The sequence below is a fragment of the Mya arenaria genome, chromosome 7 (genome assembly GCF_026914265.1).
Source record: "Mya arenaria isolate MELC-2E11 chromosome 7, ASM2691426v1".
NCBI lineage: Eukaryota > Metazoa > Mollusca > Bivalvia > Myida > Myidae > Mya > Mya arenaria.
In genome coordinates, this window is record NC_069128.1 from 70734302 (window position 1) to 70758028 (window position 23727).

A 23727-nucleotide genomic window follows, 5' to 3' on the forward strand; every position below is an offset into this window, starting at 1 on the left:
AAATCATCAAGCCTGAGCTTTAATTGGTGTACAGCAACATGCGGTATATTTTAGTATTTCAAGATTACGTTATGGAAATGTAACCAAACAAAATCATTATATCCGTTAGTTTAGATCTGTAAGTTAAATTACTATATGATTTTCTAATGAAACCGATGAAGTCGACCTCTTAGTGTTGGTCATTGGTCTATGTTGTGAATCTATTTTCGCATTTTGTTTGCTCTTTTATGCGAGCATTACATAAAATGCATTTCATCAGCAATGAAAATAAATACTACATATATGATGCAGAATGATGCATTATTTAGTGTACATATATTCATCTTTTTTAATTAGTTCATCTTTTTTAAATGAATTCATCTTTTTTAATTAATTAATGCTTTCATTCATTAATGCTTTCATTCATTAATTCATTAATTCATTAATTCACTCACTCACTCACTCACTCACTCACTCACTCACTCACTCACTCACTCACTCACTCACTCACTCACTCACTCACTCACTCACTCACTCACTCACTCACTCACTCACTCACTCACTCACTCACTCACTCACTCACTCACTCACTCACTCACTCACTCACTCACTCACTCACTCACTCACTCACTCACTCACTCACCCACCTCACAATTGAATAAAAAATGAAAAAATGAAACAGTTAATGGTTTGGTACGTTAAACGAACTTTTATAATGTTGACGACCCTTAATGACTGTTACGGATTAAGTATAGCCATGACTTCTTTACCTCACATTTAAACATTATCACCGCTTATACTAAGTTTATACTAGTTCAGCACATCCTTTAAAGGAAACCCTTTAATTTAATCACGAATGTTTGCACAGAAAATCATTGAAAACTACAGTCCCAACCCAGATACCGAAAAATGTTTTGTGATAAGCCGAAATAACATCAAGTCTGTATATTTCTTGCAAGCTTAATGTTTTGGACATAAACTCTTATATATTTGACTACAGCCCAGTAAACGCTCTTGTATGTTGCTCTGAAGATCATCCTGCATAAATGATAATAGTCTTTACAATGTAAAATACGGTTTGACCATTTTCATGCAATTAATGGTGTGACCATGACATACCATCATAGAAAAAGGAGGAAATTCAATGGCTTTGCTACGACAATGTTATGGACATAACCATATCAATGATTTAAAAAGTTAAATTGGTACAGATGTTTCGACCATGGTTGGATTAATGGTCAAAACAAGGTCACCTGTCTAAATCATAACAGGATTGTCCAAATGGCAATATTTTATTTGTTTCAAATTCAGTGTCAGATCAACACTCTTTCAATTATATAATGTATTACTGTTACTGTAATGAAAATAAGAACAATACCACATGAAGTTCATAAAAGTGATTTTATGTTCTATGTCTTTGGCGTTTACCCAGTGCCATTAAACCGGGTTTATGTTTAAACTTTTCGCTACTGAGCTTGTTTCTGTAGCTATTTGCATAAATATTTATCTGGATAAATTAAGGTTATAACATATTTGTCCGAATGTCAGTGATTTAGCATTGTTTCAAACTCGGTGTAAGATCAAGTGCCTTTCACCAAGCTTGTATTAGATATGATTTTACTATGACGGTAATTTAAATTAGAGCAATACCATTATAAGGTCATATAGTTTATATCAAACATATTTTCTTCAATTCACAGGTAACAGGATATTGTGTTCTGAATTTTTCCCAAAACACATCAGAACATTTGTTTACCAAAAAAAAAAAAACAGTTAAGTCTCGGTTAACAATTAAGACAATCCGAAATAAACACCGACTTCATGAATTTACATAATTGTATGAGTTTTAAATAATTTAATCAGGTTTATTCGGAACTTATTCTTTTGAAGTTTAAAAGTTTAAAGATCGAAATAATTGTCTTTGATTATCTGTAATTTTCAAAAATTAAAGACCATTTATTAAAACTCGCCATCTGTACAGCTTGTACTGCTGAGTTCATTTTTTTATCATTGAACTCGCAATTATGCCACCTCAATTTGTCCAAACTTTCATCTCTAAAATACCTTATTTTATAACTCAATCAAATGCAAAATGCAACTTGATCTACGTCATGCATCTTAAAATGCAATAATAAGTTTCATAGCCGACATTAAGTTGTTTTGAAATCATTTATTATACAATTGCCTTAGATAAGACACTTTTATTTATTACTTGTAGTGTATTCGTATTTTATATGAATATAATTTTATGACGAAAATAAACGAGACGGGAAATAAAAGACAATTATACAAAAGAAAAGTTATTAAATGTCAGCAGGATCATTAAACGCAAGGTTGCGTTAACTGATATTCTCAATCATTCCATCAGTACTTAAGTACTGTGCACTAGGTATCTTATCCCTTTAAAGCGCATATAAAAGAACCGAGGCTGTCCAACAAATAATGACAATGTTTTAAAGAATTTTGAAATCACAAAGAAACAAATACATAGAAAGAATAGGATAGAAATACTGACTAGCACAAAATATATATGCTCAAACCTCTAACACCTCTTACATATTTATAAAGAATCTCTCTAGAAAGAATTAAACCATGGACAATGTAATATATTAACTATGCTAAGACGAAGCTTTCAGCAAAAACATTGAGTCATGCTTTTACAGATTACCTTTTACATCATATATACTTCTTGTAAGCCTACAAATGATCTTAATTGTAATTGAATTTACCCTAAATTGACAACAGGATAAGAACTATTTTAATAGGTTTTAGTATTCACCATGAACATACTGAACAATAATCTATTCTAGACTAGATGCTTAAAATACATATTTTTTTCTGTACGACAAATTCAAAAACTATTGCTCTACTTACCTAGAAAATGTACATTTGTCCCAAAAACAAACCAAAAGAAAACGATCATTGTCCTACCACATATATGAATATTTTAACCTATTATCGTTTCCCGGTGTATATATATATAGATACACATTTTATACCATATTTATTACTTAAACACACTATATACGTCTGCTCGTTATGGTTGAAAACACAGGTTTAATCCAACCGACTTCCTTGTCGATAAATACGCTGTTTATCATGTCATCGAATAAGGCAATCTTGCATTACCTTGTCACGGAAGTTCATGAAACAATTATTGTATGATATTAAACACGAAACTATTTTCTTCCTTTTTACGTTTTAGTCTACATGTAATTTATATGAAATTAAACAGACACGCCCTTTGGCAAACATTTATCATACGTATGTATATTAAGTGGAATCAACTGTACCATACCATTATGGAGAATTTAAAAAATAAAATCAAAACATTCAACGGCGGAAATCACACGCTATTGAAAGCGATGATAATGTTTAATAGTATTTGGGACAGCTTTTTCCGAAAAAAGATTTGACAAGCATGCAAAGATGGTAACCAAGACATTTGTCAAAAACATGTTACTGTATTTCTGTATCAGTTTTTTTGTCAATTTAGTTGCCAAGTTGAAAAACTTGCTTGCGTTCGCATTGTTTAGATTTTCCGTGTTCTTGTCATCCTTGTTATAAAACGTTAGAACAAAAGCTAAGTTGCCTGAAAACCTATTGAAAATCCCAGTAAACATCCGTTTAAATGAAGTTACACGGACAGTTTCTTTGCTATCTGGCCTAACTCATGTTTAAGGGGTCACGATAACTTGTGATCCTTATATCACTTCAAAAGATTATTTCGCTGCTGAGCTACTCTCTCTGTGTTTTCTATTCCATCACTTAATTGGTATGATCATTTTAAGATATATTTATGTTTTAGTTTATAGTTTAAACAAATTTCTTAAAGTCTGATTGTGACGAAAGCTTACAGCATATAGATTCACGCCTGAGTTCGTTTCCTGTGAGAGGTCATATACTTGGGTATACTAGGTGTGAAACGATACCGCAACCACTTGGATTTAAGGCGGATACTACTTAACCACTCTCAGCCTTGTGATGGTTAGTATATTTGTTCTAAAGAAGCATGCTTTAAAGTTCAGTGTTCATAGCCCAAGTCAATAGTTCTAATTATAGGTCTAAGGGTTATCTATAATATGAGAGCATTTACACATGTAATTAGGTGTCTAATTAGCTGCAAACTAGAATGCAAGTTTTGCGCAACATCATCGATACGATTGCGTAGCTGGTGAGAAAGCAACATAACCGACGAAGCACAGTCATGCTTTCGAGCTTTTTTAACTATTGTCAAGTTATTTCACCTCCAAGCAATTATCCAACAGATTTAACAAAGATGCAAGGTATATTATATATATTTTACATAGATTTTCATTAGGCGTTTGACTATTGTGTCCATACTACAATGAAATCTACAGGGATAAGCCCAAGTATCACATATCCAAAAATGAACCATGTTTAGATGCACAGGACAAGGGCACAGACGACAATGAACTAGATACACTAACGTATAAACACCTCATACACACATACAGTTCCAAAGTCAGACCACACACTCATCATAATTAATTAACCGATAAATTATGAGATACAGCCTTGGTACAGTCAGTAAAACACGACTTTACTGAAACAAGTGACCATGGGGGCTTAACAAATTGAATGACCATAACACTTGTGCAAACATGTTTCAGTAATTTATAAAAATAAATAGAAATAAAAACCTTATCAGAGCCAGCATTAACCATACTAAAAACTAAATGTAAAATCAGTTAAAGTTAAATAAAAAACGAAAAATCAGTGGAAAAAAATCATTTCATTTTATTTGTTTTAACAGTTCTTTTTTATTGTTTAAGGTACAGTTTCGTTTCGATCATCCAAACATTGAATTCAGATCACTTTAGTAATTAAGCAAGTGCCATCTTTGAGTGTATATTCTTTGGGGGGTTTCTACACATTAACTCCCAGATCGGAACGGTAATAAGAACTTATAACGCACGCTATTTATTGAACGTCGTCCTTGACAACAAGGTACGAAACAGTTACGTTACTCACAACCCTCATGGTTGCACTCACGCTACAGCACTCGTGTACAATCTCAAAAACTCGGGCTGTGGGTGCCGTAACTACTACGAAATATAAGCAAAAGATTATATCGCTATGAGTAATACCAAAGACATTCAAAATTCAAAACTAACGTACTACTTGCTAAATAGTGTTTATTTTAATAAACAATATGAAAATCGCATAGAGGTCATTTCTTTAGCCTGGTTACTGATCTTCAAAAAGAAGCCAGCCTGTTAGCAGGGTATGGTGGTTTCCATGTATTGTTGCAGTTGCGAAGTAACTTGTTGTGCGTACCCAGACGTCTGATCCAGCACGTAAATTAAACACCCATGTTTTAGTCGTTGACATATATTTAACACCATACCCTATATAGTTGCCAGCAGAATCTCGAGCCCTGTTCTCGACAAGGACATCTGCCAATTGTGCACCGTTTTGAACAATTTCTAGGTACGTGTCTGATTCCGTCAACTTCCCGGGGTTGAAAGTCAAGCTAAAGACATATGTTCCCGAGTATGGAACATGGAATATACCAGTCAAAGGGTTGTACATGCTCCCTACATTGGTGATCACATGGTCAAATACGATAGTCTGATGTTTGCCAAGGTTTTCGATTTGTTTGGTTGAAACGGAAACGGTAAAGGCAATTTGGGGGGTCTCGCCCGATCCTGAAAGAGGATAACACACATTTGAAGATATGTAAAATTAAACGTCCTCATTATGGATGGTATATTATGTAGGAGCACACGATCTTTCGAAATCTAACCCCGATGAAAATAAGGATAACAAACCTATCTTTAATATATGTAACGTTAATTTATAAAATTAAACTAAATTAATTAATCTTTTAGTTATTAGTTAATGAATTAATTACTATTAAATTATTAATAATATGTATATATTAAATCGTGTATCGATCAATGAAAACAGAACGCATTAACACTACTATATCGCGCACCTAAATAACATTTTACTTGTTAAAACCACGTGAACGATCTCATTATATTTAGTTACATATATGGCTGTAAGAGCGTTTCTGAACACGTTGAACGACATACAACAGGGCCGATATCGAGAGATCTAGTGAGAAATATTGCTTTTAGAGCGTATTTTTAAGCAGACATCGGGCGATCGATAGAGATGTAGTACCCCCTTAGTGGTCAGTAAGCTAAAACATTTCCTTACGACGGTGTCTTTGTCCAACTTCCCGTTCAGTCATTGACCCACTCTGAAAAACAAAATTAACAACTAACAGTAATGTGTATAGTATACATCGCACACTACTTTTAACGGCAACTATTAAGTTTCATCGATTAATTATTTTACTCGTACACAGCTGCACCATGCAGCCCTTCTTTATGGTACACACGTAGTTTATGGCACATGTAGATAGCCTGGCGAGTCAGTGTATTCAACATGTTATTTGTTTATGAGTTCCCTTTAAGGGTATCGCTCACGTTTTGGTGCTCAGACCCCGAACAGTTTATTCACGTTAGAAATGTGATTAAATAAGCGCTATATTGTTGACTTTTATTTTAAAGTATGACAGAAAAATGTCCAAGCCAACCAACTTATTTCAACCAGTTGCTGTTTAATTAAAGTAAAATAACCCAATTTGAACAAATAAAAACCGTTGCTTTTTTAAAATCTGAAAACGAGTCTCTTTCAACTCACGGTGTAGTTTTTGAATATGAGACTTAATTTATTGATCAGACAAACATGAGTTAGGTATTAATTATTACAAAGATAAATACTCTGTCTAAGGTATTAATTTTAAAATGTTTATATTGATAGATACAGAAACGTTGCCCTTTTCTGATTGTGTGTCTTCGCCACTGTCGTTAACATCAAAGGATGGGGTTTTCACAAGTGTATCTTCAACACCAGCCGAAGATTCTTTCATGAGTGCAACATTGACGTCATGGTTTTCTATTGATGTATTCTTAAACTCTCCACTGTGTCGTTCCTTCTTGAGAAGAACTTGAATAAACTGTTCCATATTTTGTATTTTAATTTCCATCTCATTAACGTTCCTATGAAAGTGTTTTATTTTACTCAATATGTCATTGTTATCATCAGAATCACCTTGCACCATTTTTTCAATTGTTTCTAGCAGTTTATGTCTTTCCTCTAGAAATTCGACTCTTTTATCCAAGGAATCAATTTTTCTGTTCATGTCAAACACCATCTTACGCATATCTATATCATTGAGGTTTAAGTCCTGCGCATTTCCAATTGTCGTACATGCCAACATAAAGGAAATTAGCTTAAGGAACGCCATTTCACAATATGTGTCGCACATATGGAACAAACAAACCACCGGCTGATTTATATAGCAAGGCTTATCTAGTCATAAAATTGGTACATTATGATAAGTATGCATTGCTTTCTTGTCGTGTTAAGCATATCTTAAAATCAAAATCATAGGCGTAGCCTGAACCCAAACCCTTGTGACGCATAACTCTTTAAAGGGGAGCCGGTATTCAACTGCAGAGAATCGAATCTAGAAATTTTCGAATTAATATATGCTTGAATATTTGAGTTATGGTTAATTAGATACTTTACGTGTCATAGATTTAGGGCTATTAGATTTTCTAAACATGCCTCTGATTTGATGATAACCCCAAGGGCTTTCAATACGCAAGATGAAATTCATTTACAAAATAATATCTATGTATACTTTTAAAATCCAATTTATGCGATTTCTGTCATGCAATTGTTCAGGGAATGAAGAATAGCAAAATATTTTATTATTATAATTTATTGGATGAAATCAACTATTGCAACGAGGGTTTCATTGCAAAATTTAACATTTCATTTCAAACAAACATTTCAAAATCAATTATGCAAGGTGATGCCAATATCAGCCAACGTTTCGACAAAACGACATATGGCATACCAAGCAAAAGTGTTTGATCAGCAAATATAATAAGAGTTATATCTAATGTATAGTGTATTGTTTAAGAAGAAAGGCAATGCTTTATACAGAAAGGTATGTGAGAAAGAGAGGGTGGGCTCCTGATATCGATTGCAAAATTAATGAAAACGCCTGGAAATCTTAATACAAAATAGCACAATACGTCGCAGGCCCAGAATCCCTTCGTTACTCGTAACATCATTTGGTTGATTTAAACTGAAAAGGTTTTGGTCACCTTGAACAAACGCAATTTATAACAAAAATAACATTCCAAATTGATTTGATTGTAAAAAAAGATATTTTTGTCAATCTTGAAATGCAGAAACATATTATTTTCTATTTCTAACTTACCACATGACTTTAAGTGCTTAGTTAACATGGTGTCATCTGAGAATTAAGAATACTATATGTTAGAAATTAAAAACAGAAACATGTAGTTGCGGTGTGTAGTTTTAATTTATATTCCCAATCAACTGTGTCTAAAGCAGACTGCCCAAAAATGAGGAAATCTGCGCATGAAGATTACTAGCGTAAAAAAGATATACATGGATGATATTCTATATCATACAATGGCCTATTTATTGATGGGATAGTACCAGGCAAATCATTGTCATAGATTTGTATGTCAATATATCAGTGCAAATGAGGAGTGAACGCACCATTTAAGACTAAAAATAGTAAACATTGCCATTGTGGACGAAAAACACGTTTCGGATTTTTTGGGGGGAAAGAGTGCACGTCCAAATTTACGCCACAAAAATAGGGCCCGAAAGCAAAATTCTTGACCCAACACCCTGTCTTAAATAAATCTTCAAATATAAATGTGTGTGAGTGAATTTGATGAAATCAATACATACTTTTATTATATCTTTTTTAACCCACGATACTGTGTGCATTGATCCAAAATATAATGACTGAAAGAAAATGTGGCGGAAAGTATGACCAAAAGAAAGATCCAAGTATTTGCAATGATATTAATTAAAAAAATGAATGACACGTGAATCTACTTTATTTCACACCCATGAGAACTTAAGAAGAATCAGCAAGATTGAATTTACACAAACGGTTTAAATGGTTCACAGAACAAGTAAGAACATTGTTTTCATATTTTCATCGGTCAATAAATATATAGTTAGATAACATATTCGCGAAAACGTGAAGTCCGTCTAGAACTATGTATTTAAACTTATAAACAGCCCAAGCAGTTGATTGACCACTATTGCACTGTTGGGTCACAAGACAACGCGGAATCAACGCATTGTGTTGGGTAAAATGCACACATTACAAACGCTACTATGCCAAAATTTGGCTTAAGATTTTGTATCGATAAAGTATTTGCAGGCATTAAGTAGCACAATGATCTTAATTTTATCAGATAACAAAATTACAAATTAAAGCCGAACGAATGTTTCTTACTATATGTGAAGTGAACAGATGTCTACTCGCCATACAAATTAAAGCCAAACTCATCTATCTTACTGGAAGTCGTTACAATAATGAGTATGTATCAACAATAAACTAGATATAGAAAAAATAATGACTTTCATTTTGGGCGTTAACTCGATTATTACAGTGTTAACTCTTTTTTTCTATTTTTTTCTTACGTACGTGCTTTTATCATAGAGAACACAATCAACTAATAGTTTATACAGATAAACTCAAAATTGTTGACGTTAAGTACATTAAATTAAATTGCCAATGATAAGCACATTGTAAAATCTGCCAACAGTAAATCCATTGTACTGCCAATGATAAAACATTATACAAACATCTACTCTTTGCTTTTGATAAACACATCAAACTGCAAATGTTACATACATTGTACATACTGCCAATGGAAATTACATTGTACAAACTACCAATGGAAATTACATTGTACAAACTGCCAATGGAAATTACATTGTACATACTGCCAATGGAAATTACATTGTACATACTGCCAATGGAAATTACATTGTACATACTGCCAATGGAAATTACATTGTACATACTGCCAATGGAAATTACATTGTACATACTGCCAATGGAAATTACATTGTACATACTGCCAAAAATATACACATTATACGAATTGCCAATGGTACAAACGCAGTTACCCTAAATACAACACATAAATAAATGAAATGAAATGTTAATGAATTGATTTTTGGAGCACGTTAAAGCTCGATCAATACACTTTAAACACGTAAAAATCAATTGAATAACTAAAGCTTCATTCTAAATAAAAGACATTTAAGCTACATTCTAAATAAAAGACATTTACCAGCATATTGGTATCCACCAAATAAACAAAACAAATATTTCATAAATCAATAACATAGATAAAACGTATCCATATAGCGACTGTGACAAGTGATGTCTTTGTAACATCCGAGGGAAGTTATTCGTTTACAAAACACTCAACCTCAAATGTCTGGCCGTTCCAACAAATGTTAAACAGTATATGTGTTAGTGATTAAATAAAGAAACACATCGTTTTTCTTCAGTCTTTCAGCAAGAACTGTGTCATCCTATTACACATGTTTATCCAATCAACAAGAAATTCATTGCATACTACACGTTCGTTCTATCATCAAGATGTTATGTCATTGTATTCAACACTTTTACCCTATTAACAAGGAACTATGTCATTGTATTCAACACTTTTACCCTATTAACAAGGAACTATGTCATTGTATTCAACACTTTTACCCTATTAACAAGGAACTATGTCATTGTATTCAACACTTTTACCCTATTAACAAGGAACTATGTCATTGTCTGTTTAATGTTCTTTAAAGAAGGCATACATGTGATTAAAAACAATATCAAAAGAAGAAAGTATTTACAAAATGATAATGCTAAAACATAGAACAAAGCAACTCCAAAATACATGTAGTCTCTTCTTTATATACACGAATGGTCTGTGTATTGTTCTATTGATACAACACGCAACCGTCACGCTACCGTCATCCAAATGTCCTTTCTATAAGAGCATATGTTGCTATGAATTCAAGCGTTCCCTGCAGACGATTCACTCACGTTAAGACCTTAAGGTACAGAAACACATTGAGTTTAGTAAGAATATGACATTCGCACAAAGTTTAAAAAAGTACTTATTGTTTTATTCAGACAAAACAGTTATATAAGTACGGCCAGTATTGCCATATAATGTCTAAATACATCAGCCAATAGATCCAAGATAAAAATCATTTCCATAACAACATTTATTAAAAATTGAACACCATTTAAAGGTCCGCGTAACGAAATCAAATTTAAAAAGTGTTTATGTTAGAAAGCTCTGGTTGGGTATTAAAAATCAAAGTTCATCGATTTTTAATTTAGGACAGTCCGGCGTCATTTTAAGATAGAGTCAGGTACAGAAATCCAAGTTAATTGAGTGATAATTATGGAAGGTCAGGCACCATTTCAACATATAGGGTTGGGAAACGAAATCAAAGTTAAATGTGGTAAGGTAGGGTTAAGGTCGTGAAATATGTCTGACAAAGACAATGAAACTGCTTATACATTTCACAAAAAGAGAATTTAATTTTAACAGTAAAGGTCGTAATAAATGTTCATGAAAATGACACTCAAACTGCTAATAGAGTTTATAAATTCATAATGCAAAAATCAGTACAATTATTTTAAAATATATTAAAGAACAGAAGTATTTAAAGAAAAGTTATTAGGAATTGCTCGGATAGTTCATCATAGCATTTAGATGTTGAGAATGTATTTGACGTTGTATATGAATTATAGACATAACGGAAACGGCATTACGTACAATATCACGAATGTATTGTTATATTATGTACAGGAGGCCAAACAAAGTAAATAAATAGTGGTCAATGTGGTTTTTTATGTGTCATTTGGTACATCTTTTCATTATATAGACTGATAACCAACTTACTGTTTTGCGTTAGTTTTAAAGCGAATGTTCCAAAATTGTTCCGCATCTTCGTTGAAAAAGCACAAGTCTGGATCCACCTTGATGAACGTCTCGACCTGGAGGGCAGACTGTTCTTCCAATTTTTCTCTCAACGGCCTGTCATCGTGAAGAGATGGTACTACACACCAGTGAAACTCACACTCAACCAAATGTCCGGACTCTGCTGCTTCACTAGCAAGACGCAAAAACACGTGTTCCGGCATTGTTCCGTATAAGAATTCGAGCTTCGCTGTATGATCATGTGTGTTGGTATCAACTGTACGGGAAAATTCAAGGTTGTCCGCAGGCTGCACTTTATTTGGAAGTATATCAAAGTCTAACATTTTACACGTATAACCAAAATGAATCACACTGGTTAAGGCATAGCAAAACAGTTCTTCCGATATTTCCATTTCAGAGATTTCGATGTGTTTAGTACAATCCAGTGGCGCAATTGGTAGAGTAATCATCTGATTCATCAGCGGATTGTACTCGTCCAATATTTCGGAACACTTATATAATGTTAGTTTAACTGAATGGTCGAGTTGATTCATCCTACCGACGATTTGACAAATTTGTTCTGTCGACATCTTAATATTAGTTAGCTCAAACTTCGTGGTATAATCAGCTGAGAGACGCCGCTCTGAAACCAACAGAGGAAGGGACGGTTGTGCAACAGCAAGGTTTGCCTTCAGATCTAAGTCTGTCAAATGGCATTCACCAGATTGACCGCATATGGTAAACCAATCAACAAGACGAATAAACATCTCTACTGTTATGATCGTAGCAGAAAGATAAAGGTTTGTTGTACAATCAAATGGTGTAACTTGCTGCTTGTTTACACCGTCAAGTTGCCATACATTCTCGTCTTGCTCTATGTAACAATGTATCAACTCGCATGTCGTACTTCCCGCTTTCTCGAAAGACTGAGGTAGCCGTCTGAACTGTTCCTCTGTCATGCGAATATTAGTCAATGTTACGTGCTTCAGGTGAGAGGAAAGTCCTTTCCGTTCATTCTGTAAGATAATGTTTTGTTTTACTCTAATTATAATGACATGTATCAGTACTAGATATAGTAGTAGTAGTAGTAGTAGTGGTAGTAGTAGTAGTAGTAGTAGTAGTAGTAGTAGTAGTAGTAGTAGTAGTAGTAGTAGTAGTAGTAGTAGTAGTAGTAGTAGTAGTAGTAGTAGTAGTAGTAGTAGTAGTAGTAGTAGTAGTAGTAGGAGTAGTAGTAGTAACGGATTGTCTAACAACAGATTCGCAGATTAACGTTTTTGCAAGAGGGGTATTGCAACAGGTCACGAAGCATCGTTCAAATTTAAATTACCGAAAACTATCAAGCTTAAATAAAATGTTTCACTTACTGGTATTAAATGCAATTATAAATTTTTTTACAAAGAAAAAAGTCATTTATAATATCAAGAAACCTTGATTTGAAATGTATTGTGTTAACCAATTTATACGTCCTTCATGCGTATTAAGACGGGGTGTATAACAGCATTTAATTGGTTGAAAAAATGTGTCAAATTCAGTTTCATACAACTACGCCGAACACTACAGTTACCTGGCATGTCCCATGTGCTAATAACGTTGACATTAGTTGTGGTGCTTTCTGTAGTTCATTGAATCCTACTTGTAGTGTGTGTAGTCTCCGCACTGGTAGATTCACCACGTCGGGGTATGACAGAGGATTCAATTGAAGTTCAATAAGGCTTTCTTGGTTTCCAAGGCGTCGTAAATCAAGATGTTCCGTCCGTTCTGAGTCTTCATGTAGCCAGTTTAAATCCATCATGTTTGCCAATTTGAGCATTTTCATTTTTTTCAGAGAATCAAAATCAGCGTTGAAAAATGTAGATGTGAGGTTTGGAGCTTTCTGGAGCTTTTTGAATTTTATACTGCATTGTATTAAATTACTCAAAACCAAACCAGTGACATCTTTGAACGCCATATTGTATACATTCAAGAACTTCAGACCCTTGCAATTCTCTAAATCAAGAATTTTGTTATCGCTACTGTTCGCTAATGGCAATGTCAACGTCATGTCGGTATTTATAGACAATGATACAATGCCTGCTTTGTTTGTCATAATTAATTGTTCTAAGGCTTTTGCTTTCTTCAAAAAAAGCGGGTCTAGGTTGATGTCGTCTAGGTCGATGTCGTCGTTCCACTTCAGTTTACATATCCGTCCCATAGCCAAGACATGAATATTAATGTGCTGCAGGCGCAATTTAACTCCGGAGTTATTGATCTTGTCTAGCTCTATTTGACCTTGAAGGATCATATATTGGAACCTGCTCGAGTTGCGAAAAGAATAACCTTCTCTGTGGCAAAAATCAGTGAACAACTGATTCATTATTTTCGAAAGTTCTTCGGCCGCTTTTGTATTTAAACCACAAAGGAAGCAAAAGAAACTTGATAAGCTAATTACGCTTTCTGATCTCTTGTTTGTGTAAAGGCGTTTGATACGCCGCAAACAGCGCTTTGCAAAGTTTTCTGCCATAAACAGTGCCGCTAGGTACTCTTGAAATGTTTTGTGCAAGAAGTGGTATTGCGGAGAATCTCCAGGAACATTGATGCAGGATATGATGCCAGACTTAAGCGATGAAGCTTTATGACTCGCGAATGTCGTATTTTCTTCCTCATTTATTTCAAACACGGTTGTACTCTTTTCATCTTCAGCAAACAACTTTTCAAAGGCTATTTGGCTCAGGGCGTTGATTACATCGTTTGTTTTGTATGAATTACTCCCACACGACTCATGCAATCGTTCCACCAACAACGATCTGTAAAGATCAGGATATCTCATATCTACCGAAAGCTTTCTCTTGTACCAAAGCCAAACGAGGTGAGTTAACAGGATTGGACATTCACTGAAATGCCAAAGATTTTTTTCTTGTATGTCCGTGATGCATATTTTGTATTCCAGTGGTGTTCGTAAGCGGGGTAATTCATTCAATCGAGATACTATTTTCTCAACGAGTTTTTGACGGTTCGCAACTCCTTTCAACATCACGTGATTGTCAATTTGAGAGAGGCTAATTTTCAGCTCAGCCAGTTTGTACGGCCTTGTGGTTATGAGTAGGCTACAGTTTTCCCAACTGGTATGAACATGCGGAATTCTTTCATCCAAATTGCATCCGTCCGGATGCTGCCATTCGTCCAGACCATCAAGCAGTAGCAGACAGTTGTTAGTTTTCAAAATATCAACTAAAATATCTTCTGCCCTTGATTTTTCAAATCCGATCCTTTCCATGATGTTATTCATTATCATTTCCTTTATGAAGCATTTATTCTTTGCCTCGCGGAGAGTAATGTAAAATACAAATGCAAACTGACTTAATAAGTCGTGTCTTTCAGTTTCTGTTCGTCCTTCATGTTTTGTTTCACACCAATCATGAACGATCTTCTTACATAGTGAAGACTTCCCAGAGCCTGGCTCGCCTTCAACAACTATTGTTTTCGCCAGTGTGTCCTCACTGCTTCGAAATATGTTTTCCAATTCACATAGATCGTCTTCTTCGTCTTTGCCGTTTTTCTTTAAAGTAAGTTTTGGCGCTTCATATACCTTTCCCAGTGCCTCATCGATGTCAAGCCGAATACGCACTGTGCTTGCAGTTTTTTTGTAAAGTTTTAACAGCTCCTTTCTCAAATCTGAAAATCAAATAACTAACGCTAAGGCAGTGTTCTTATCTAAATCATATTATATAAAGGAATAACTGCCACAAATGAAATCTTGTCAGAAACTCTAATTGCAGTGAAAAATGGCATTTGTGATTAATATGTTATTATTAGGGGTGCAAACAAATATTCGATTATTTGAATATTCGATCAAACGTTTAGTATTCGAATGTCAAAATCGGTATTCGAATGTTCGATGTTTTTTGTTGAATAATTATAATAATACATATATTTCCTACAACTCTGTTGTTGTGTTAAAGATTTGTTTGTCTTGTTTTAACAACGATTGGCCCATAGTGCCAGAGGTGTGAATGTGATGACATACACTAAACACGCGTCATGTGTCATTTAGGGACATATCGTCGAGTACCATAAAAAGTCCCGTGTTTTAACAATAACTGGCTTATTGTAGAAACACGAGGAGTGACAGAAAACGACAAGTGACAGAAACAAATCCAATTATTTCAGGTAAATTGCTTCTATCAATTAAAAATCTGAAATAAACTAATTCCCAAGTTGGTTTGGTTTTTCCGTAGTTTATATAGTAGAGGTCAATCCCAAAACGAGGCTGCTCTTCCTACGGATACTCTCCAATTGACCAGAAATCCATCTATGTTCACGTTGTTTACAAATATGAAGGCAGAGGAATATTAATTAAAAGTTTTTGTTTATTTTTCTTTGTTCATAAAGTTTTACTTGATGTTTTTCTGAAATGAAGAATTTCAGAGGCTCATTTGGTGAAATTTAGGGTCCGCCACGCGTAGTTGTTACGACAAAGTAGAGGTAGAATGACCCGGCTATTACTTTAGATAATATTATAAAAGTTTACTTCAAGTTTAAAAAGATGTATTTTGGTAATCGAATATTCGTTCTAAAGAATTACCGAATGTTCGAATATCAATTTTGCCATTCGTTTGCATCCCTAGTTATTATGTAAGCGTATTGATTGAAGTAAACATGCTGTGTTAAATAATTTGCACCAATGGTGCAACATGTTTTTCACTACTTACATTAAGCATAGGAAGTCGCACAAATGAAAAGTTAGCATTTCAAATAAACGTATAACATAATTTGTTAATTTCGGGCGCATTGACTTTTATTTAAACGATAAATACGTTCAAAAAAGTTGAAGAAAACATCATTTAGATTGAAACGCCATAAAAATTATTCAAATTTTTATTCGTCCAAATGCTTTATAAAGTAACTACGCCATAACTGGATACAATTAAGCATATTTGAAGTAAAGGAGTGCAAATAAAGAGTGTGCATTGAAAGCAGGAAATGGAGATGTATACAGTGAGGTGTTTAAAACACGAGCTTTTTAATATTCTGCGGAGATGTAAGTTTTCAACGTATAAATACAAACTTGTAGAAATAAAAAGATTTCCTACGTGAAAAGACTATAGACCAGAAACATGAATGTTATCAAACGATTCTACAAAATTTGAAGTGATGCAAACAAATCTGGATACGGTGATTGAGGGTTCGTACTACATATGAAGGAATGTGGAAAATGCAACATGTTAAAGTAAAGTCTTAAATTTCAGTGGCATCAATGAACAATATTTATGCAGTATTCAAGAAATTGTGGACAAATAACGGGATATGTGTGGTATGGCCCTGAAACGTTACATGGAAATAAACAGGTCAAATGGAAATGCAATTGGCAGAAAAAGAAAGCAGAAACTATTATTGAAAGTTTGGCATATTGCAATATTAAATTCAAATCTTATCACTATCATGTAATACAAGTATGCCATTATGCTTTCTTAAATGATGGTGAAATTGACTCTAACACGCAAAATACACATGCGAACTATGAAATATACATCTATAAATTACCTGCTTCGGTAATCCTGCCACTTTTCCCATCGAGTTCCTTTATCTTACGCTTAATTTTACGTTCCCCCATTTCAATCGTGTCCTCAATTTTTCTTTTTCCTGTCTGTGTCGTTCTCTTGATCACTCGTTGTGCTTTTTCAGTTTTTTCCAGGATCATTTGTTTTCCTTTTTCAGTCTTTTCATCAATCTTCCGTTCCCCTATTTTAGTCTTGTTATCGAGCTTCTGATATCCTGTTTCAGTCCTTTCGTAGATCGTTCGTTCACCTATCTCAGTCCGTGCTTCGATTTGTTTTATCCCATCTCCAATGGAATTGACTATTGTTTTCTGAGAAATTTCCATTAATTTCTTGATATCACCCAAGACGGTTTCACCCTTTGCTGTTAATTTAGACAGAATGTTGTCGCCGAGAAACTGAAAGTCAGCCCTTTTCTGGTCTGCTTCTTTTCTCCATATTTCTTTTTCATCCTTGCATAAGTCATGGATATCTTGGAGACATTTGGTTGCAATATCTTCAATAATAAATTTCCAATGTTCTCCAAGCAGTTCAGGGAAGGTAGTTTTCAACTAAAACAATATTTAATTACAATGACAACAAAGAAGCAAAATAGTGCGTCGTTTGTGAGCGATTTTGCAAGATACATAGATCCACAATAAAACAGGATCACGCGTTGTATTGGCTGTAGACGTGTTTGCTTAGAACAACATGGTTGGAAATTGAACCTCAGACGGATTAAAGTTATGATTTTTATGTATAAAATATATATAAATTCTTATATCCGTTATCATGTTTCTTTACACACATAATTTGTAGATTGGGCACCTTTTCCTAAAACACATTTAATTTAAAAATCTAACCTACATAATTGTTTAACCTTTCTTTTTCTAATTTATTACGATTTTAACAATACATCTGGTTATCCTTGTATTAAGTGCTGTCCAAATTGGACTGCAGAACGTTTTATTGGATACGGTCAAGATTATAAATACTTTAGTGGGTGCACATTTCGTTCCTGCACAATGGAAAAGTCTTACCTCAGCAAGTTGCTTCAATGCTTCCTGGACGTCTTTCCCTCCGTTGAATTTTGGATCATTCAGTAGCTTAGCTAATGTGTCTATATAATCTGTGGTTGCCTGGTCTTTCAGGGCGCTGGAACAAATGTCGGGCATGTGTCGAATTTTGTTTGTAGAATCCCGTGCCTGAAATTAAAACTCTAGATCAAAATAAATAATGTGTGTTCGAGGCTCCGTTTTATGATAATAAGGTTTGTCGGAACGCTGATTCCGATGAGGATTTACGAATATTATTTCTTCTCGAGACTAGGGCAGGTGTAACATCGGGTACGCATACAAGTTTTACACCCGTTTTAATCACCGTTCCGAGGGTGTTGTCAGAACTTGTTTTGATGAAAATATAAAAAGGAATTGTTTGTTGTCCTGTTTCGTTATGTATGTTGTCAAAGTATGTCAGTAACACAATTATAAAAAGATAAATCTGTTCAAGGGTAGGGGGTTCAAAGCCAAACTTACGTTTAAGCAGAGACACTTAGCGTACAACACATCACAGACACATAACACATGTGTCGAAATATATAAGTAAGGAAATGTTTTGGTTATCACATTGCAACAGTCTCATGCCTTGTGCCATGTGTTTTTTTACCCGGAGCGCGGTTAAGTTTATGATGATGGACTTGTCCAAGTAGATTGTATCATCTTTATTTATGTAGAATGTTGAAAGAAAGCATCATAAGACACAAAATGTTTAAACATCTCAATTTTAAATGCATGTGCATGCATTTGTTTCATTATTACAAAACAATCTAAGCGGAAAAAACAAGCAGCCTAATACATATCATACAGTTTATTAATAAACAGTGAATATTTTCATACCTGATCTGATAATGACTCTGTTGTGGCTGAGAAACGTCCGCAGTTAGATATGAAGGCTGCAATTCCATTAAAGTCGACTTGTTCAAAAATAGTTTTGTCGTCATATCCCGACGGCTGCATAAACAATTTGGCGATTGCAAACTCGTCATTGTGCCAAGTGTCCGTCGGGGCGTTCCTCCAAGACGGCTGCTGCTTGTGTAGTAATAAAATTTCATCTCGAAAAGTTTCATGAAATCGACAACCGATTTGTGACTTGTTTGTTACTTTTCCATGGTCTAGTGAGCAAGGTCTCTGTTTTGCTGCTAGGCTGAGGAGGTATGTATGTAATTGTTGTGCCTCAATCTTTACAAAAGGCAGTATAGCAGTCCACGTGGTGAACACGGCCAGCCACTGTTTCAGCCAGTTTTTTGCCTCGTGACTGTCGAACACGCCCATATTTCTGCAACTTTTTCATTCACTTCATTCCAATCTAAAGAAAATGAAATTGGTGAATTCTTATACTTGAACGTTTAACCACATGACTAACAATGTTATTTTACTAGAGTTAGAGTGTCTGCTCATTAATTAAGAATCTACACCGGTAGATATGCAAATGACTACATTTCTAGAAATGAACTATTTTCCTTTTGTCATTGCATATACATATAGAAAATATTTTTTTCTTCAATCCTCAAACCTCAAACGACATATTAACGTTCTATTGTATACTAAAATATTCATTTAAATTTGTCTGTAGTTCTTGGTTATTGGTCATTAACAATTAAATGATTGTTTTTCTTTGACCAAAATGCGATCATTAACTTTCAAATTAGTTTCCTTTCATGCCATTAATACGTCAAAAGAATGGTTTAAACTATGATTATGATGCACAAAAGAGATAAAATGTAATCTTCCATGTTGTTTATTTTTCTTGTTTAACCATATTTTAATCTATATTTTTCTTAATGCCATGGCGGGTGAATGCTATTTCAGTGGATACTCGACAATGATGAATGCTATGGATTTCTCATGAATCAAAACTTTTTTGACTTTCATGTCAAATTCATTTAGGCAGGGTGATGACAAATGTGCGTGCACTAGTATTCGTAGTTTGTATTACACCTTTCAACGTATTCAGTTTTCAGTTTTATTTACTCTCATCACATATATTACAAGTATGTGTTTTGAGGTGACATGTATAATACAATACAATGTATGTATCTAAACATGTGTTGTATAACAAGCATGTGTAGGATAAGATGAAGCGCATGATAATAAATCCGCAATAAACTTCATTGCCTTTTCAACAAAAGGGTAAAAAACTATTTATTGCTTTTGTGGATTTTAGGAAGCGTTGATTTTGTAGATAGATATAAGTTATATTCATGTTTATTTAGACAAAAAAATACAGGAAGGTTATTAGACGCTATTCAAGCAATTTATACTGATGCTAAAACGTGAATTAGATGTAGAATGTGTTACTGAGCCGTTTAGTTGTCCAATTGGTTTAGGACGTGGTTGTAATTTAAGCCCGATTTTGTTTTCACTGTTTATAAATGAGTTGAATTATTATATAGAAAGATGTGGGGCACATGGTGTTCAGCTGTCCCCGTCCGACATAGAAGTGTTCCTTATCATGTTTGCGGATGATATTGCGCTACTGTCGGATACTGTTATCGGTCTGCAAAGACAGTTGAATTCCCTTTATTAATTATGTTCTGATAATAAAAACGCAAGTAAGTATTAATAAGACAAAAAATGGTATTTTAAAGAGGTGGGCAGTTATACACACAATGATTATCATTGTTTAAATTGTCTGAGGCCTCTGCTCTAAAAGCAAAGAAAGCTTTACACTGCATGCTTTAAGGCATTGATTCTTTATCTTTAACTCTAATGTGTTTTTTTAAAATGTTGGATACAAAAATATCAACGATTATGCTGTATGATGCAACTTTGAGGCTTGACTCCAATGAATGTTATTGAAAATGTGCACGTGTATGTTTGTAAAAGGTTTTTGAATATATCATTTAAAGCATGCAATGGTGCGGTTTTTGGTGATCTAGGGCGTTTTCCGTTACACATATATGCTTCTAAACGATGTTTCCAATATTGCTTTGAAATTTTAAAACTTCCTCATGATAGATATGTTAAGTTGTGTTATAATATGTTGAAATTGTATGATAGCTGAGGTTGTGAAAACTGGGTAAGTATTTTACGCATAATTTTGTATTAAAACGGAATTGGTTATATTTTGGAGGACCAGTTTGTAGAAAATGAATGTGTTTTTCTTGCTGAGTATGCAACTAGATTAAGGGATCAGCATCTTCAAACATGGAATCATAACTGTGCAGAAAATTTAAAACTAAATAAATTTTATGTGCATGTAAAATCGTGTTTAAGTGTAAATAAATATGAGAACTGTTTAACTGTGAATAAAACATACTTATTTTAATTTGAAAGAAATGTGCATAAAACACAGTATTTCTACCATTTGAGATTATAGTACATCACAGTAAATATTTTAGCATTCACCAATCAGAGTTTTCAGCTATTAAATACACGGTTACAGTATTGTTATCAGGAATTGATATTTTCCATAAATGCATTATTTAGTAAGTAGTTAAAGGTTTATCAGTCAAAATATATGTTTTTTATTCATATGTATGCATTGATATTGAATAAAAGTGTCACTTTATTACTAAATTAATACTAGCCAACTGTTTAAACCGGATTGTAAGCAATGAATTGATAATAAAATAACACAAATGATATAGACTTTAGTGTTTTTTCATTCAGTCTGATTTGGAGATTAATGCACTTATGACTTATCTTTAATGAAGATCAAAGACTGATTTGTACGCCCGGGTGTACTGGCGAATGGCTAGGTACGCCCCTGCCGTGTTAATACTAATGTTAAAATGTATTTTACTTTTTCAACACTATTTAAGATGTATTAAAAATAAGTTCGCTGTGCACATGCATTTTAGCGTTGTAAACAAGTCTATAAATTTTATTATTGTTATCTGTTTTACTATATAAAGTAACCCTTCATAGTTCAACGAACAGCGGGTGTATGCTCTGACACGATTCGAAATTGATAGTCGATGAGATAATATGGACATTTTACATGGTTAATATTTTACAAGCGCTGGTTCAAGGAGACCGACGGTCTATTTTAACGCAGAAGTGATATTTGTTTTAGACAGACGACAAAACGAGAAGTTAAACAGCCTTATAAGGCAGTAGTTAGCGTATTTAAATGGCAGTATCTTGAATATGTGTATGATGGCGATCTAAGTATGTCAAAAACATATCAATATTTGAAAATAACCTTAAAAAGCTAGAGAGAAAACCTAGCCTGTACCTGTGTATTTAGCGCACTGTTAAACTAGGACATTGGGATACCAAAATGGTATTACACAATACTTTGAAGTCAATCTTTTTTTTATGGATAAAATGCCGTGATGTACGTGCGAGTCTTGTTAAGTCTGTTTGTTTGAACAGAAAGTTTGAATCCTTGAAGTCCGATTTCAATGATACGGACCCGTATACTTTAGACATATCAAATCTAAAGCCTATAAATAGGTCTGCACTGGGATATCTTTGTTTACCTATGCGCGTAAAACCTGCAAAGGGCTCAATATATCACTTGTATTATAAAAAAAGGAAAATGATAACGGCCGCGGTGGAATTGGAAAAATGTCGTCTGCTTAGAGCTCAATAACATTACGCTCAAGCGACTATGTAAATGCCCTCATTTCAAGATGGCGGGTTTATAAATGATAAATAGGAAAGTTACCTTTCAAATCTATTCTATCAGACCGGCCTTGACTTCTTAACAATAACATGCTTTTGATGGAATAAGTCCGAGTTTTCTTATGAACGAAAGTCTTTAGTCAAATAAGATTCTGTTTTTCGATAATTATGAGAATATACAAAACTTTCAAACTAGTTTCGTTTTCCTATATTGTAGTTCTAATATACGCCGTAAATGTTAAAAATTCAAGTAAATTATGTTTAAATCAAGTTAAATAACTTACTTCTAAGCCAAATAAATCAGTATTTTCTTTAAGGATATCATCTCATTCAAATTAGAGACAGAGTTTGTTGAAGGAGTTTATATCTTTCTCCCTGCTTTCGATTCGCATATGTGTAAGCCGCGTTTATTATTTTGTATATTTAAAAAAAACTTCGATTGGATGACAAATACTAATAATTCACAAACGTATTGTTAAACACAAGTAAAACAACTTACATTTCGTGGAAACAAATCATCGTTTTCTTTCAAACGACGAAGTCAAGTTGGGAACTTTATTTGCGATAACACTGCGAGTTTTCTTTCCCTTCATCCTTATTCCTCGTTGCATGTTTACATGAATGTTTCGTTTGCGTATCGATTGATAAGGTAGAGTTCCCATTCATTCAATGACAAATGGGTTTTATTTTGCTTATGACTCACAAAGACGGAGCTACATATACGTTTACATTTAAAACCTTATGTAAGCGAGATATTCCGTGTTTAACAAAAAG

General features: G+C 33.9%; 2 protein-coding genes across 6 annotated transcripts in view; both read right to left on the reverse strand.

Annotated features, from left to right (window-relative positions):
* LOC128240487 (uncharacterized) overlaps positions 1 to 23727 on the reverse strand; it is a 77297-nt gene that overhangs the window by 8876 nt on the left and 44694 nt on the right. For 3 of the 5 annotated variants that reach the window (XM_052957137.1, XM_052957136.1, XM_052957133.1), the window contains exon 1: positions 2854 to 3024. The exons of the other annotated variants lie outside the window; for them this stretch is intronic. In XM_052957137.1, the coding sequence (XP_052813097.1) occupies positions 2854 to 2902 (49 nt within the window). In that variant the 5' untranslated portion in view covers positions 2903 to 3024. Of the gene's footprint in view, positions 1 to 2853; positions 3025 to 23727 lie in introns of those variants that run through there. 5 annotated transcript variants of the gene reach the window in all.
* LOC128240486 (uncharacterized) lies at positions 7735 to 23587 on the reverse strand. The gene is made up of 7 exons (XM_052957131.1): positions 23453 to 23587; positions 19219 to 19687; positions 18364 to 18528; positions 17331 to 17895; positions 13375 to 15461; positions 11793 to 12826; positions 7735 to 10929 (listed from the first exon to the last, which is right to left on the reverse strand). The coding sequence occupies exons 2-7, from the start codon at positions 19651 to 19653 to the stop codon at positions 10923 to 10925; spliced, it is 4293 nt and encodes a 1430-aa protein (XP_052813091.1). The 5' UTR covers positions 19654 to 19687; positions 23453 to 23587; the 3' UTR covers positions 7735 to 10922.

Excerpts from the sequence above, each read along its gene's own strand:
- LOC128240486 (XM_052957131.1), bottom strand. The coding sequence starts at position 19,653 with ATGGGCGTGTTCGACAGTCACGAGGCAAAAAACTGGCTGAAACAGTGG. Across the intron at positions 18,529-19,218 it reads CAGAGTCATTATCAGATCAG|GCACGGGATTCTACAAACAA; the intron begins GTATGAAAATAT and ends TTTTAATTTCAG. Across the intron at positions 15,462-17,330 it reads TGGCAGGATTACCGAAGCAG|ATTTGAGAAAGGAGCTGTTA; the intron begins GTAATTTATAGA and ends TTTGATTTTCAG.